Consider the following 14,373-nt stretch of genomic DNA (forward strand, 5'->3'; position numbering starts at 1 on the left):
CTGCGGCTGTGCGGTGTGTGAGTGCGGTGGAGAGGAAGGGCTGGGGGCTGGGGGGAGCTCTTCTCGAGGTAGAGTGTGCTTGGAGAAATCAATCGTGCTGTTCTGCCTCTGTGTTAAACGGGATTTTGTACGGCTGAGTTCTGCCCAGGCTCGCTCGCAGACATCCTGTTTCTGCAGACTTGGCGTTGAGCTGCTGCTGGGGAAAGAGCCTGGGTGCAGCCACACGGCTCGGCGGCTCCCGCGGCTCCGGGTCCTCTCTCCTTGCCGTGGGGCTGAGGTTGCGAAGCCCACAAAGAGCAGGGGACGCCCCGGTATCCCCGAGGTGAGGCTCCTCTTTGCCCCGTGAGGATGCTGCGGGGTTGCACGTGTTGTGATCGTGGCCGTCGATAGCTCTCCTGTCACATCACCCCTCTGCCGGGCCCCCTCGGGAGGTGGATGTTTCCCTTTGACGGAGCACCGCGGGGCGTAGCGCCGGTCCTGGTTGGGCTGTCTGGCACCGAGGCTGCGGCTGCATCTCCTTTTCCCTGCTGTGCCTGAACCCCAGACCTGCTGGGGTATGCCCTGGCTCTCAACCCACTAATGTAGGGCTCCGTGCTGGAGATGTCATGGCCCCTGATGGTGCAGGTTCTTCTGTGCTCCTAGTAAGAAACGTGGGCAGGCAGAGGCCTTTTCCAGCACCATCTGGGGAGGCAGCAAGTGCCACGTAGCAGCACAAGGATCCTACAGGGGAACAGAGAGACCATTCAAAGGATATGCAGGGTGCAGGTATTCACTTGCCCCACTTTCGTCTCCCTGCGGCACAAGGGATTCTGCATTAAGCATGGCTGGGAGGGTCTGCGGTGCAATGCTGTGAGGATGTTCACAGCAGAGTGCAGCTGTGCTGAGAGCTGCTGAGGGGCAGAGCTCAGCAGTGTCACCCAGAGCTCATCTTCTGATGCTCCCTCAGAGGAGCTGTATGTTGCTTTGTGGCTTTCTCTGCTCACTCTTCCCCTCTCTGTGGGCCAGCAGCAGCGGCTGTTGTCACATCTGCAAATAACTGAGTCAAAGTGACACTTGTGGGCGTGCTGGGGTCAGCAGTGCTCTGCCTCAGAGTGCTTCCTCTCCCTCCTTTGCAGGTGGGTGCTGCGGGGCTTTGCTTGGCTCCTGCTGGGGTGCATTCAGATGGGTCCTCACATGAGGTGATGTTTCCTGTCCTCACTTCCATGTCACAGGGAGGAAATCTGTGGCCACAGCAAGACCTCAGATCTGCAAACCTCTGCATAGATCGACCATGCTTTGCTGTGCCGATTAGATTAGAAATCTCTTGGGGGAAATTGGCATCTTGTCTCTGCCTTGTGGAAACTAAATGTTGTTCAGAAGATGTGTGCATCACAGAGGGAAAGCACAAAGAACACAACTGGCATTGGCTGTCCCTCTGTCCTGCTGGCTAGGAGGCTCGAGACACCTCCTGCTTGGGGTCGGTGTAATTTGTCCCCCCGGGAGCAGCCTCTGTGCTGTGCCCTCCCCATGCTGTCACCTCCGTCTATCACACCTCAGTGGGGCCCCATACATGGGGCTGTCGGCATGACCTTGGCTGGGGCGTGCTCCTCTAGCTGCACCGTGTGGGTGACCTCATTTTTCACCCCCTGGGCACAATCAATACAGAGAGCCCACGTTATCAGCATGCAGTGTTTAAGAGAGAGTGTGTGGAGGTCATGATGACCTTGCCCAGTCCTTGAAGAGGAGGGCTGCACAAAGTGGCTTTTGGGAGCTCAAAGGCATCCCATTGCACAGGGGCAAATGGCCATATCCTCTGCCCAGTGCTGCTGGGGACAGTGGAGATGCCCAATGTCAGTCTCCCAACTTGGGAGTCCAGTCAGGTGGTGACTCATGGTACTGATGTAGGCTTGCAAAAAAACAGTGTGCTGGAAAGCTGTGATCTGGCACAGCTGCCTCTGCAGTGCATAGTGGCTGCTCCCAGCATGGGCAAGGGGAGCTGGCAGTGTCTTCCAGAGAATCATGAAGTGTTTTTTGTACCCTCACACTTCAAGAGCAGCTGGGGAAAGAGAAGGGACAGCTCTGGGCAGTTGCCCTGGGTTTGGAGAACAAATGCTCCCAGAGGGAGGATGTACCTCTGGTGCCATTGCTCCCTGCACTGCTGACTTTTGGGATGGGATGGCTGGACCCAGAAAAATGCAATGGATGTCCCCATTCATTAAACACAGCAGCACCCTGAAACCCCAGCCCTGTACTCACCCTGCAGCTCTTGCCACTGCTCTCAGGTTTCTCCCCAAGGGAAGTCCAGCTGTGTCCTTCCAGCCTTGCAGAGTGCTGGAAGAGGGCAGCTGGGAGCAGAGGCCAGGAGATGGGGTGGCTGAGGCTCACGGGAAAGCTCCGTCCCTGGAAGGAGTGAAATTGCACATGGAGATATAAAGAGGAGATAGGTTGGTGCCAGCGTGGGTGAGCCTGTGGGCTTTGCTCTGGACACATCAGTTGCTGCCTGCATGGGATTGAGCCCATGGGAAGGAACAGGATGTGGTGGCTGGCACAATGAGTTCTTCCCTGTTTAATGTGTGGCAGGGGGTGAGGAGCTGCATGCTCACCGCAGCCCCGCATACTCCCCAGTACCCATGGAATTGCTGCCTGTGTCACAGTGGCTCTGGTGCATGTTTTTTCCATAGAAGTGATGGGGCTGACTCCTGTTCCTGTGCTTGACATCTCCTGAGACCACTCATGTTTCTCTAGTATGTTTGCTGGTCTTTCGCTGTGCTTCGTAACAGGAAAAAACATAATGGGCAACATTTCAAAATTATTTCCCCTGAACAACTCCATGGGGTTGCTCTGGGCAAAGCTCTGCTAGGCTCCAGTCTTATTGGAGGAAGATATGGATTTGTGAGTGATATGTGCTGCTCTGTTCTGTTAATGTGGCTGGAAGAGAGGGACCATGTCTCTCTGAGCTCGAGGTGACATTGGCAGTTGGGGTTTGAGTGACTCCTGCATGGTCTTGGGGTCTCAGACACCCAATGTGTGCATCCCTGACGGGGAAGGGGAGAAGTGAGAGAGGCCCACGCCATCCTTGGTGCATCATTTCCAAGTAAGTGAGTAGGCAGATAAACAGGGAAAGTAAAACCAATAACTCAACCGTCAGCCCTCACATTGACTTTTATCTGATCACAAGCAGAAACCACAGCAGTGATGCTGGCTGGTATGGGAAAGAGTTCTCTGGATTTAGAAAGGTCAAGAAACATCCCTGTCCTTGTGTCTTCACCTCTGCTTCCTGTAGTGCACGATATGTGCTCCACTGCTGCACTGCCTGCTATTCAGCCTCTTCCCTCCAATGTTCTGCTTCATTTGGGCACAAATCCAGAGAGGAAACATTTATTTCTCCTGCTGGAAGGAGGTGAGAGATGCTCACCTTTTACCGGTCTCATTCAAATGCACTCGAGTGTTAGGAAGGAGCCAAACCTTCCCAACTGACTGAGCCCCAGCACCTGATCCAGCCTATTGCTGGGCCATCCCCCAGGGTTCTCTGCTCTCCCCTGGGTACAGGCTGTAATGCTGTGCAGGAACCAGCTGGTGTTTTGCATTGCACAAACAATTTAGTTAAATAAAATCCCACGTGGTGCTCCACAGGAGCAGCACAGGTTTTCTTCCAGCCCCGTCTGTGTCTGCAGAAGCATCTTTACTGTGCCAGGCACGTGCCTGAGTGTGATACAGGCTGAGCCTTTCGCACCGCTCTGCCCTCTGCTTCACCTCCCTGCTTTCTCCTTCCTAAAGCTTCATGCTGTGTTTTGGGGACAGCACCAAGGGCACGTGCAGCAGGGATTGAAAGAACAGCTTATCGGTGGGATGGAAAGTTTCTGGGCTATCAGGGGGTTATCAGTTGCTGATGCCTGGAGGTTAGATTAGGGTCTGGGAGCAACAGCTCACATCATGGCACAGCATGTGTCTGTGTTCTCCTTATGTCAGGTGGGCCAAGGAGGTGCAGGCTGATTCCAGAAGATAGAGGTTCCTGGGCACAGTGCTTGCATCCCATCCGTCCTCCCCATCACTGCACCTCTTCCAGGGTCCTGCCCCTGGCGGTGCTTGGGGTACTGCTGGGGGGGGATTTATGGCTCTATGTGTGGTTGTTTGTGTTCCTAGAAAAGTTTGCCAACCTAATTTTAGCTATTTTTGTTCCAGAGATGGGAATGGAACTTGCTGTTGGCTGTGCTCACTGCTGGGGCAGACTGAGAGCGGCAGTGCTGGGTGTCTGAGCTGACAGGGTCCTGGGGACAGGCAGTGTGGCTGCGGGAAGGCTCTTACCTCTGCAGGGCTCCATCTGCCAGCAAGATGCCTTTCCCATTCCTCATCTCCAGTTTCAGGCATTTCCCCTCCTGCCCATCCAGGCTCTCCCCGCAGCTCCTGCCTCGGGGCTGACCCTTCTGTAGGGAGCTCTTGGGGTCCCCTGTCCTCCAGCAGTGCAACAAGTGCTGGTATGCCACCCGAAAATCTCTATTGAATGTCCCGTAGAGGATGGGGTTCAGTGCTGAGTTGGCATAGCCCAGCCAGAGGACGATGGACATGGGTGTGCCTTTCACACTGCTGTCCCCCCGCACCCCTCGGTACGTGAACACTGTGAAATAGGGGAACCAGCAAATGATGAAGGCTCCCATCACCACTGCCAGCGTCACAGTGGCTTTGTGCTCCTTCACCATGGGTGGCATGGGGCTGTTGCTGCTGCACCACGTGTGGTTTATCCTCTTGGCTTGCTCCCTCGCTATCTTGAATATCCGGTAGTAGGTGATGCACATGATGACCAGAGGGATATAGAAGGTGAGCAAAGAGTCCACCAGTCCGTACACAGAGTTCACCTCTAGCTTGCACTCCCTGGTGCAGTTGGGTGTAGTGTTCTGGACCGCTGTCCCATTGGTATTCCACCCCAGGTGGATGGGGAGGAAGGAGACCATCAGTGAAACTGTCCAAATAACAACCAAGCCCACAGCCACGCGGGATGGGGTGACCAGCTGCTGGTAGCGCAGCGGGGCGGTGACGGCGAAGTAGCGGTCCAGGCTGATAATGAAGAGGTTGAGGATGGAGGCCGTGCACAGCATGACATCCAGGCTGAGGTAGATGTTGCACAACGTGCTGCCGAACGGCCACTCGCTGCTGAGCTCATAGAAGGCGGAGAAGGGCAGCACCAGCAGGGCCAGCAGCAGGTCAGTGATGGCCAACGAGACGATGATGCAGTTGGTCAGGCTGCGGAGCCGGCGGTCCAGAGTGACGGCCAGGCACACAACGATGTTACCACAGAGAGTGAATGCGATGAGCAGGGCCAGGCAGGACCCGACCAGCAGCTGCAGAGGGAAGTCCATGTTTTGAAGGGTTTGTGAGGTTGCCACATGGATCCATAGTGCAGTTGCATGGGTGGAACGATTCTGCTGTCAGTGGTTCTATAGATGCTTGGAGTGAGCCTCTACCAGGCAGCCCTGGAGTTCCTTCCAAACCAGATATGGGCCTATGATGGTCCTGGAGATCACAGTAGAGTCCCCTTCACACATACAGTCCGCTGAGCGTGACGTGACCTAGGAATGATGTGCCCCTGCAACTTTCTTGTGTGACCTGGTCCATCTGGGGCTGGAGCTGATTCCCGTGGTGCTGCTGGTGGGTGTCAGCTGCTCCCTTCTCTCCTGCAAAGCCCAGCAGGGTCAGATGCTACGGGGGCAGGTCCCACGGGGTCTCATGCCTGCCTTGCTCTGTGTGCTTGGGTCAGAGATGATGGTCAGCAGTACTTGTTAGGGACAGAGCTTCTTTACCTGAGGACAGCCTGCAAAGAGAGCACCAGATCAGGGCCATATGTGCAACAGTCCCTTGGGCAGCCCCTCCAGAAATGGGGTTTCTGCACCTCCCTGGGTGCCCTTGCTCACTCAGACCTGGACTGGAGAGTTCTTCGGCAGCTGGGGACAGCAAACCCTGCTGGCTGCCTGTCAACTTTGGAGTGCCCATGTGGTGTAGGGGTGGTTTCAGAGGAAAGAAGTTCCTACAGGCTTGTGATTAAAAAAAAGACTGGATTGAAATGAGGAAAGAGCTTTCCAGTGGGAGCAGTGCACTCCATTTACGCAATCTAGTAAAATTAATCAGCACTGTGTGATTCATGAGGCTTCAGAGCTGAACTTCTTAAACTTTGTGCCTGTAACAGCACTCTGAGCAGTCCCATGCTTTGTGCTGATCCCTGTTGTTCGCAGCCACATGGCTCAACCAGTTCAGGGAGGAGACTTTCCATTGCTCAGAGGCTCCTGCTCCCATGACCAGAGCAAGATCCAGACAGGTGCCGGATGCTCCGAGGGGAATTGGGAGCAATGAACCTGTGGGGGTGGCCCACACTGGGGCACTGGGGTGAAGGGTATGGGAAGGTGGCAGAGTGGCTCCTTGCCTTCTGCTGCAGCGAGGGCTCTCGCCATGGAAAGCTCTTTGTTCGTGCACAAAAGGATTGTGGCACAAGCTGAGTGCTGCCTGCCTGCTGACGGCAGACAGGAGAACAGGTTGTTCTCAGAGAAGGGTATTTCCAAGTGAAAAGAATGTTTCTCTTATTGCTCCTAACGCGCTGGAAATGGCAGGATAAATTATAGGGGGAGTAGCAGGCTTAGAAAAATGCAGTGGGTGGATCACAGCCTCCCGTGTGGCTGCTCTGCCACCCACCAACAGCCACTCCTGTGCCAGCTCACGTGAGCTCAGCTGAGGCCGTGCTCCTGGCCCAGCACTGCTGCAGGGCAGGTGCTCTGCTGCCTTACTGGTGCCCGCAGACACAGCACGGAACCTGGTCATGCTGCCCATGCCCAGTGGTGCTGGGTGGGACCCTCCTGGCAAGGTCTGCTCCTTCTGCTGTATTCAAAGCCCTCCTTGCAGGCCGTGCTGTGGGGCAGCTGATCCTGCAGGCTGGGTCAGGAGGAGTTCTGCTGCTTCTTGCTTCTCCCATTAGCTGAGAGTGAGGAGCAGGACCTCCGTATTTCTTAGGCAGGGAGTAGGAACATTTCCAAGGGTGATATGGAGCTGCCATCCATGGGGATGGAGCACCCATTTCTACTGAGAAGGAATGGGGCAGGGCTCGTGTGGGATGTGGGATGCTGCACCTTGGGCTGGTTCCAGGCATGGTGCTTGCAAAGGCAAACCTGAACTCTGGTGGGAGACAGTCCCATATTCTATACTGTCTCATGGAAACATTCCCCACTGGCACACGGCTCTGCAGGAGGAGTGGCACTGCATGGCAATGCATCCTGGCCTGGACATGTTTTTGGCCAAAACTCTCTCCCCAGACAGCAGAGAGCTGAGCAGTGCAATGCTGCTGGGTCGTCCTGTAGCTCCTTTCCCAGCAGTACAGGGCTCTGATGGACTCTATCAGGCACCAGCTGTCTTCCTACAGACACGCTGGGGTTCCCTAACAGCCACATACTTCTGTGCTGTTTTCACTGCTTGGGGCAGCGACCTTTGCCTTTGGTCCCTAAGCATGTGAACTTGTGACAGCTGTTTGGTTTCTGTTGAATTTTAGAACCTTTGGTTCATCTCCTGTAGCATTGAAGTCCCTTGTCTGGTTCAACAGTTCTCCCAAGATTCTCACCAGTACATTTTCTTAGAGAATTTCCATGCTCTGAATCAAGATCACTAATGAAAGCTATTAAACAAAAAATGTGTCTTTAGTCTGATCTTTAAGGAACTCTATTAATAGCCATGAGTACAATAGCTTCTCCTACTGCAGCACACTAAGATCTTCCCCATCAGCTCATCCTTTAACCTCACAGTTCCTGCAGTAATTCCTGCATGAATGGATGTTTTCTGTTCTGTGGAAGCCCGTGGACATTTCATCGGCTTTGTTCCCATTTAAAATGCTGATTATCTCCTCTAGGGTTGGGGCTGTGATTTGTCTATGGGAAATTCTCATTCACTCTCCCTTCTTCTTCCTCATCCCTCACCTTTTAGCATCATTTCTTCTGGTATTGTACGTTTGGGCGCTTTGAACACTTTTGCATGGAGGGGATGGGATGTTGCACCTGGTTCTGCAATGCCAGTAACGTTTGCTGCTCTCCATTAGTGCATTCTCTCTTCTGGCTTAATAGGTTTATGGCAAATTTATTAAAAGCAAATGGACAGGAGAGAACACTTGGCATGTGCCTGGACATGGCAGTGGGTTTGGGGAGCATTTCCAAGTCCCCAGATCTGAGAAGTCTCCCTCTCCTGCATTAGTATGGAGCAAGGTGCTGGGACATGTCACATTATGGGCAAAGCTGATTTCCTGACCCCACAGAGCTCACAGCAAGGCGTCATGGCTTTTTCCAAAACTGTGCTCAAGTGTTTAATCAAGAGATTAAACACTTGGGTTCACCAAGAGGTGCTTGTGACAGCATAGTGCAGCAGGGAGGGGATTTCTGCTGCCCCTGAAGAGGATGTTTGAGGTTTGGTGGTGGGGAGCAGGCAGGGCTTGGGGGACACGGGGACCCCAGCAAAGGGCTGTTCCCATCTGGTGCTGTAAGCGTGCCCCGCTGATGATGTACAGCAGCAGTTGCTTCCTGTGGGGTAAGCAGAGGGGCTGGGAGGCAGAAGCCGATCCCATTAGGGCTGCCAGCCCTGGGAGAGCAGGGGCTCTGGTACAGAAGTGTTCAAGGTAACCCTGAATGCAGACAGCCCAAAGAGCGATGCAGAAATAGGCAGAGAGCCTCCAGCATTTCAAAAGTTTGCTCTTCAGTGACTGCATGAGAGCTGAAACTGAAAACAGAAGCTGGCGGACATGATTTTTAGCTGCAGAAGTCAGAGCAGAGAAACTTGGATTCAGCTTCCTGCCCAAAGCCCACAGCTGCGTTGGGGCACAGAAGGGGTCCTGGGGGCAACATCCCCTCCTGTGCCCGGGTATCAGTCCAGGGGAGCAGAGCAGCTGGGCCAGGGTTGGTGTGCTCAGAGGAAGGGCTCAGGCAGCTCGGGGAAAAAAGTTTACTTAGGAGCAAACCTCGTAGGGATGCTGCTGGGGAGAGGCGAGTGCGAGTGCCGAGGCAGGGCAGTGCTGCTGCCCCGTGCCCCCTCTCTAACCCTGCTGTTCCCCCTCTGTCCGCTCCCACCAGCAGAAGCCCCCAGGGCAGGGCGTGATGGAGACTGCACAGAACATAGAACGCGGAGCGGGGCACACTCCCACCCCCCGACCCCTCTGAACTCTCGCTTAGAAATGCCTTCAGCAGTGGAACAACCAAGAGGAATAAAAAAGTCAGGCAAAAGCTTTACCTGGGAGCGGTGCCGGCGTTCTGCAGCCCTGCAGCAGGTGGGAGCGCCGATCACCGTGTGCCGGAGCAGCTCGTGTGCGAGCGGCGGCCGCCAGCTCCCTCCCTGCTCCTTGCCCACCAATATCCAGGCAGCTCGCTGACTGCGCCGTGAGTCACAGCACCGGTGGGTGGGATCAGAGCCCTGATCTCAGACTCCGAAGTTACTATCCAGTCCAAGTCGAAATGCTGAAAGGAGCCGGGCACGCTGCGTGCAGGGCTGCCCTGAGCCGTGTGTGAACACTGCCGGAAGCATCCTCTGCACGTGCGGTGTCACAGGGAGCCAAGCCAAGTGATAAACAGCAGGGGTGGCCCTCTGTGCTTCTGCTGTCTTTCATTTGTGGGTTTCCACGAATGCTAACTGCTGGGCCAGCAGTGTGGGGAGCTGCTCCCCCTTTCTGCTCTCCCTCTCGTGCTGGGCTGTCTGAGAGCTCCGTGCTGCTGGAGAAAGTCATGCCGACCATTTCCATGCCTCCCCAGCTAGCAACCAAGGGATTGATGTGTCACGCTGCTCCCCATGTGCACCCTGGGCTCCCCATGCTGGATGGAGCTGGGCTGCAATCCTCACTTCCCACCGCAGCCAAGCAGAGACCCCAGCAGCCTTGTGCACAAAGCAGAACGGCCTTGATGTGTTCGTCTCCACAGACCCAAACCCAGCTCTGTGTTTCACAACCTGGGGGTCTGCTGGAGCTTCAGAATGTTATTGCTGGGCAGCAGCAAAGTTGTGTGCAAGGAGGGAATGCTCTGCAAAACAAGGCTCAAGTCTGCTCAGGAATGTTCACCAGCTGAAATTGCTGGGATATTGACTCCTGTCCCTCAGTTCTGCTCAAGAAAGGATCTTTTGGTCTAGAATCTGTCTCAGGATGGGAAGTGCCCTGTAGGAACTCTGATTACGGGAGCAGAACCCCCCTCCAGTCCCATTGCCCTAATCTCTTCCAACGTAATGTTCTTGCTGCCTGGGGACAAGAAAACCCCGCAGGCTCAGAGCTGAGCAAGCTCCATCTTCCCTTGGGGAGCTCATAGGGATCAGAGCCCTGTGAAGATCCAGCAGCCCCACGGGAAGGACATGGCAGCCACTGCTGCATCACAGCCAACACCAGGGCTTGCCAGAGAAACTCACGGACTGGGATATTCCCCACATGGGCAGGCATCCTGTGTGTCTCTAATGAGCAGTTTATTAAAGGCCAAGGCAACGCTGGGAACTGTATGTTGGGAAATTGCAAGTGAAGTCAGGGAAAATTTGGGACTCCAGGAATAGAAGTGTGAGGTTTGGCAAATGTGGGGGCTGTGGGAAGCTCTGATGGGAAGCTGTGCCTGAGGACTAATAGGGCAGCGTGGGGCCAGTGGTCCTGCTGGGCTCCAGCCATGGCTGGGTAGGCCAGCACTGTGCAAATGGACTTGTGATAGGCTGCTTCCTCAATGGATGGGAGAGACTGATGGCTCACTTTGATCATCAGGACGCACAGCACAGCTAAGAGATGAGGATCTCCCAGATGTGTTCAAGTGGTTATATAGATTTGGAGTGCCACTAGTGCTTGCTGTTCCAGGAATATCTTTGTCCCCAGGCACCTCTGCAATACCGAGACCAGGGAAGAAAAGGTTGCTCGAGCCTTTTCCACCCTCCCGGATGCCGCAGTGCTGATCCCAGTCAGACCCAGCAGGATCCCATCTGCTGTGCTGCAATGTCAGACTGAAGGCACAGCCTGTGACGTATTCCTGTATGTTCTCATAGTGCAGGGAGAGGATGTTAGAAGTTTATTTCCAGTTTGCTGATCTAGACAAAGCTCTCCAGGCTCTGATGAGGACTGGAGGGTGCTGGATTGCTGGTATTAAGCATCCTGCAGCTGGCTAAGAGCTACATGTCTTACGTTGATTGAGGCAAGACCTCAATCCTAGTGCAGCTGTCCATAGATGACACCTGGGGCAGGCTCCTATTGGGGTGACCAAAGCCAGCTGTGACCCTGGTGGAGACTGCAGAGCTCCATGGGTGAGGAAGAGGCCTGGGGAATGTAGCCTGTAGGGTTCTGCAGGCGCAGGCACCGTATCCTATGTTTCTTTCTAGTTTTGCAACCGTGAAGTAGGGCAGGAACCTCCCTGTCCCTGAGAGGAGAAGCAGCCAAGGGCTTAGTCTGCAGAAATGAAGATTAATTTAAATTTACTCATTTTGAAAGTCACACGCTGGAAGGAATTTCTTAAGGAAATTAAGGGGTCAAACAGAGTCCCAAAGGCAGCCTGGAGCTCAGCACCTGGCATTGCCTGCAAACAGCCCCTGTGCAGCCACCGGTGTGAGAAGCATGGGGTGAAGGTCCCACTGCCTGGATGGGGTCACTAAAGGGAGGCTGAGGGACAGCTCTGGGGACACTGCAATGACAGCACCAGGTAGATGGGTTGGGGCCATTGCACTGTGCAGGAAGGGCACAACGAAGGCCCGCAGAAAGGACATATCCAAATATATATATTTTTCCCTTACACAGCCTGGAATGAGGCCAAAAACCTAGGGCTGGAATCTCTCTCCAGACAATTAATTATTGTGGAGAGACAATTTGTTAAGCAAGAGAGGCTTTTAATTTGCAAGAGCTCATCTATTCTTATTGTATCTTTTAAGCTGAAGGAAGCGGAGTTGATCAAAATAGGCTGGGAATAGAAGATTTTAATTTAGAGGCTATGTTCAGTGTGCTGACAAAAATAAGAAACGGCATTCTCAGAAGAGCACGCTCCCCCCAAAACCCGGCTGGAGCCTGCAGGGAGTGCTCAGGAACAATTCAGATCATTAGGAATATGCTTGAAAAATCTTTTAGCGAAACACAGCTGGACTTGCTCAGAAAAGGACCGTCCTCGGATTTGTGGGGTGAGCCTTCATCTTTCCTTTGCACAGCACTGAGCTACAGTGCAAAGTACATGGCAGCTCTGTCGTGCGAGGTGATGGTGAAGGAGGGTGGGATGGGTTGTGGGTGCCCCATCCCTGGAAGTGCCCAATGCCATGGATGGGCCCTGGGCAGCCTGAAGCGGCTGCCAGCCCACGGCAGTGGTTGGAGCTGGGGGGGCTTTGAGGTCCCTTCAACCTTATCAGGATTTCAAGTGAGATGCGGTGGCTCTTCAAAGCCATCTGCCCAGTCTCCTTCTTGCACTTGTTCATTGAAAGTAGCTATATTTAGAAACCTTTGTGAAGTTGTACAGTGGAGCTTTTCAAAGGAATGTGGTGTTTTTTTTTTTTGTTGCTTTGAGACAACTTATTTAGAAATGTATGCTTGTTATGTGTGCAGTAGATTAGGCTGGGAATGAAAGCAATAACCTTTCCTGCCATGGCTCTGAATGCGTCACCTACAAACATCCCAACTCATTGTCCCAATTCAATGGGAGTTTTGGTAACTCCATGCGCAGAAGTCATTTCTTGTCTAGTTTAAGTGCCGCATGAAATAGCCACTAACTGGAAATGAGATGCTGCTTTGTCTCTCCAAAATGAGCATTGTGCCCTCAGGCTATGGGTCCGTGGGAAGGAGCCTTGCTGCAGAGGCTGCACAGCGGCTGGAGGAGAGGAGCCAGCCCCCAGGCAGTTCAATTGGAAACAGAATCAACTGTGAAAAAAATAATAATCTGTAATGAAGTGAAGGCAAAAGGGAAAGAGGGTAGAAATTGAATTAGATTTGTGCTGGTTCCAGCAGTCCCCTGTGGCCCCTTCCTGGCTGGAGGGAAACTGGGCTGATGGGGCCGTTCCTGTTGGGGTGCTGATGGGGCCGTTCCTGTTGGGGTGCTGATGGGGCCGTTCCTGTTGGGGTGCAGGAGGGGGAGAAATTCAAGGGTAAATCACTGCAGATCAGCAAAGCACCGCAGGAGCCCATGCGCAAGCAGCTGGGGCTGTGAGCTGCTGGGGGGGACCGTTCTGTTGCAGATGAGGCATGTTGCAGGCACGACTTTCTGCTTAGCAGAGATAAGGATTTTCCTAGAAATATTGAGAAACCAGATGGCAGCTCAAGTACTGCAGTTCTGGGAAGGAGAAGTAGCACTCACTCACACATATGACGAAGGCATCATTCGTAACAACCTGCCCCACACCCTGGTCCATGACCAGAGCTTGCTGCCCTCTGACTCCTGGTGCCAGAGGATGTGATGCTTCCTACTTCCACCTCTCATCCTCTCATGCTCTCTGCACACCCACAGGACATTAGAAATAGTGTGCTTTTGTTTTGGATTGAGCTAAGCCTAGCTTTAATCCATGCCCCATCCTTCCTGTACAGCAGCTCCATTTTTTCTTTCCTTCTTTTCCTCTGATGTGTAAGGCTAAAAGTTCTCTCGCTATTTTTCTTTGCATCCTCTGCAAGAGCCAATTCAGCCTGACCTCTGCCAGTTCTCCCTTTATGCTTTGGGCGTTTCAAGACATGGGGGTAGGCTGCCCTTCTTCCTTTGCAGCACAATCTCTTTACCCTTTTCCTTATCAGCTCTCTCCATCTTTTCATGTAGCTATTTCCTTAGCCTGCACAAAAGCCTTTCCTGGGTTTGAATTACATGTCTCAAAGATTGGACATGTCCAGCTCTTGAGAACTCAAGGGAATGGCAAGCACTGCCATTGAACCAATCTGATGTGCTGGTTTCACAATAACAAGGTCACATATCCCACTAGTTTTATGGTGTTGCTGCTCTCTTTTTTATTTGTTTTAAGAAAAAAAAAAAAGTGTTGTCACTTAAGTATATGAACTACATTATATGTTTTACAAGGGCTGCTGTGAAAGTAATACCTCCTATTTTACTATATTAGCCCACAATATCAAAGGCAGAGATGGTGGGATAGGCAGTGGAGGCTGAACCTTCCTACCAATGTGCCATTGCATGTTGTTGCCGTGTGACAGATGGCAGCAAGGGGCAGTCTGACACACTGGCACCTGACATGGACGTACAGATGAAACAAAGATGGGTAAATGAATTCCTCAGTGAGAAAAAAAATGGCACCCATTGACATTCATTTCTGAACATCTATGGAGATCAAACAGTGGATGTAGTGCAGTAAGGCTGTGAGTACATTTCAGCAGTGGGGATAGTGACAGTGGGTGCAGATTGATATGAATGTGGCTCTTGTTTATCACTGGTGAAAATGCATCACTAATGGTAGCGTCTGTGTTGA

At 53.1% G+C, this 14,373-nt stretch overlaps 1 protein-coding gene across 1 annotated transcript; it reads right to left on the bottom strand.

The window, feature by feature from the left end:
* Positions 1-6: 6 nt before the first annotated feature.
* On the bottom strand, positions 7-9,858 carry HRH2 (histamine receptor H2). Its single transcript, XM_003210372.3, is given in 5 exon segments — positions 7-720; positions 2,236-2,379; positions 4,285-5,334; positions 5,336-5,785; positions 9,223-9,858. Coding segments are annotated over 3 exon segments (1,104 nt in total). The 5' UTR covers positions 5,371-5,785; positions 9,223-9,858; the 3' UTR covers positions 7-720; positions 2,236-2,360.
* Between the last annotated feature and the right edge of the window lie 4,515 nt (positions 9,859-14,373).

Source organism: Meleagris gallopavo, chromosome 15, assembly GCF_000146605.3.
Source record: "Meleagris gallopavo isolate NT-WF06-2002-E0010 breed Aviagen turkey brand Nicholas breeding stock chromosome 15, Turkey_5.1, whole genome shotgun sequence".
Taxonomy (NCBI): domain Eukaryota; kingdom Metazoa; phylum Chordata; class Aves; order Galliformes; family Phasianidae; genus Meleagris; species Meleagris gallopavo.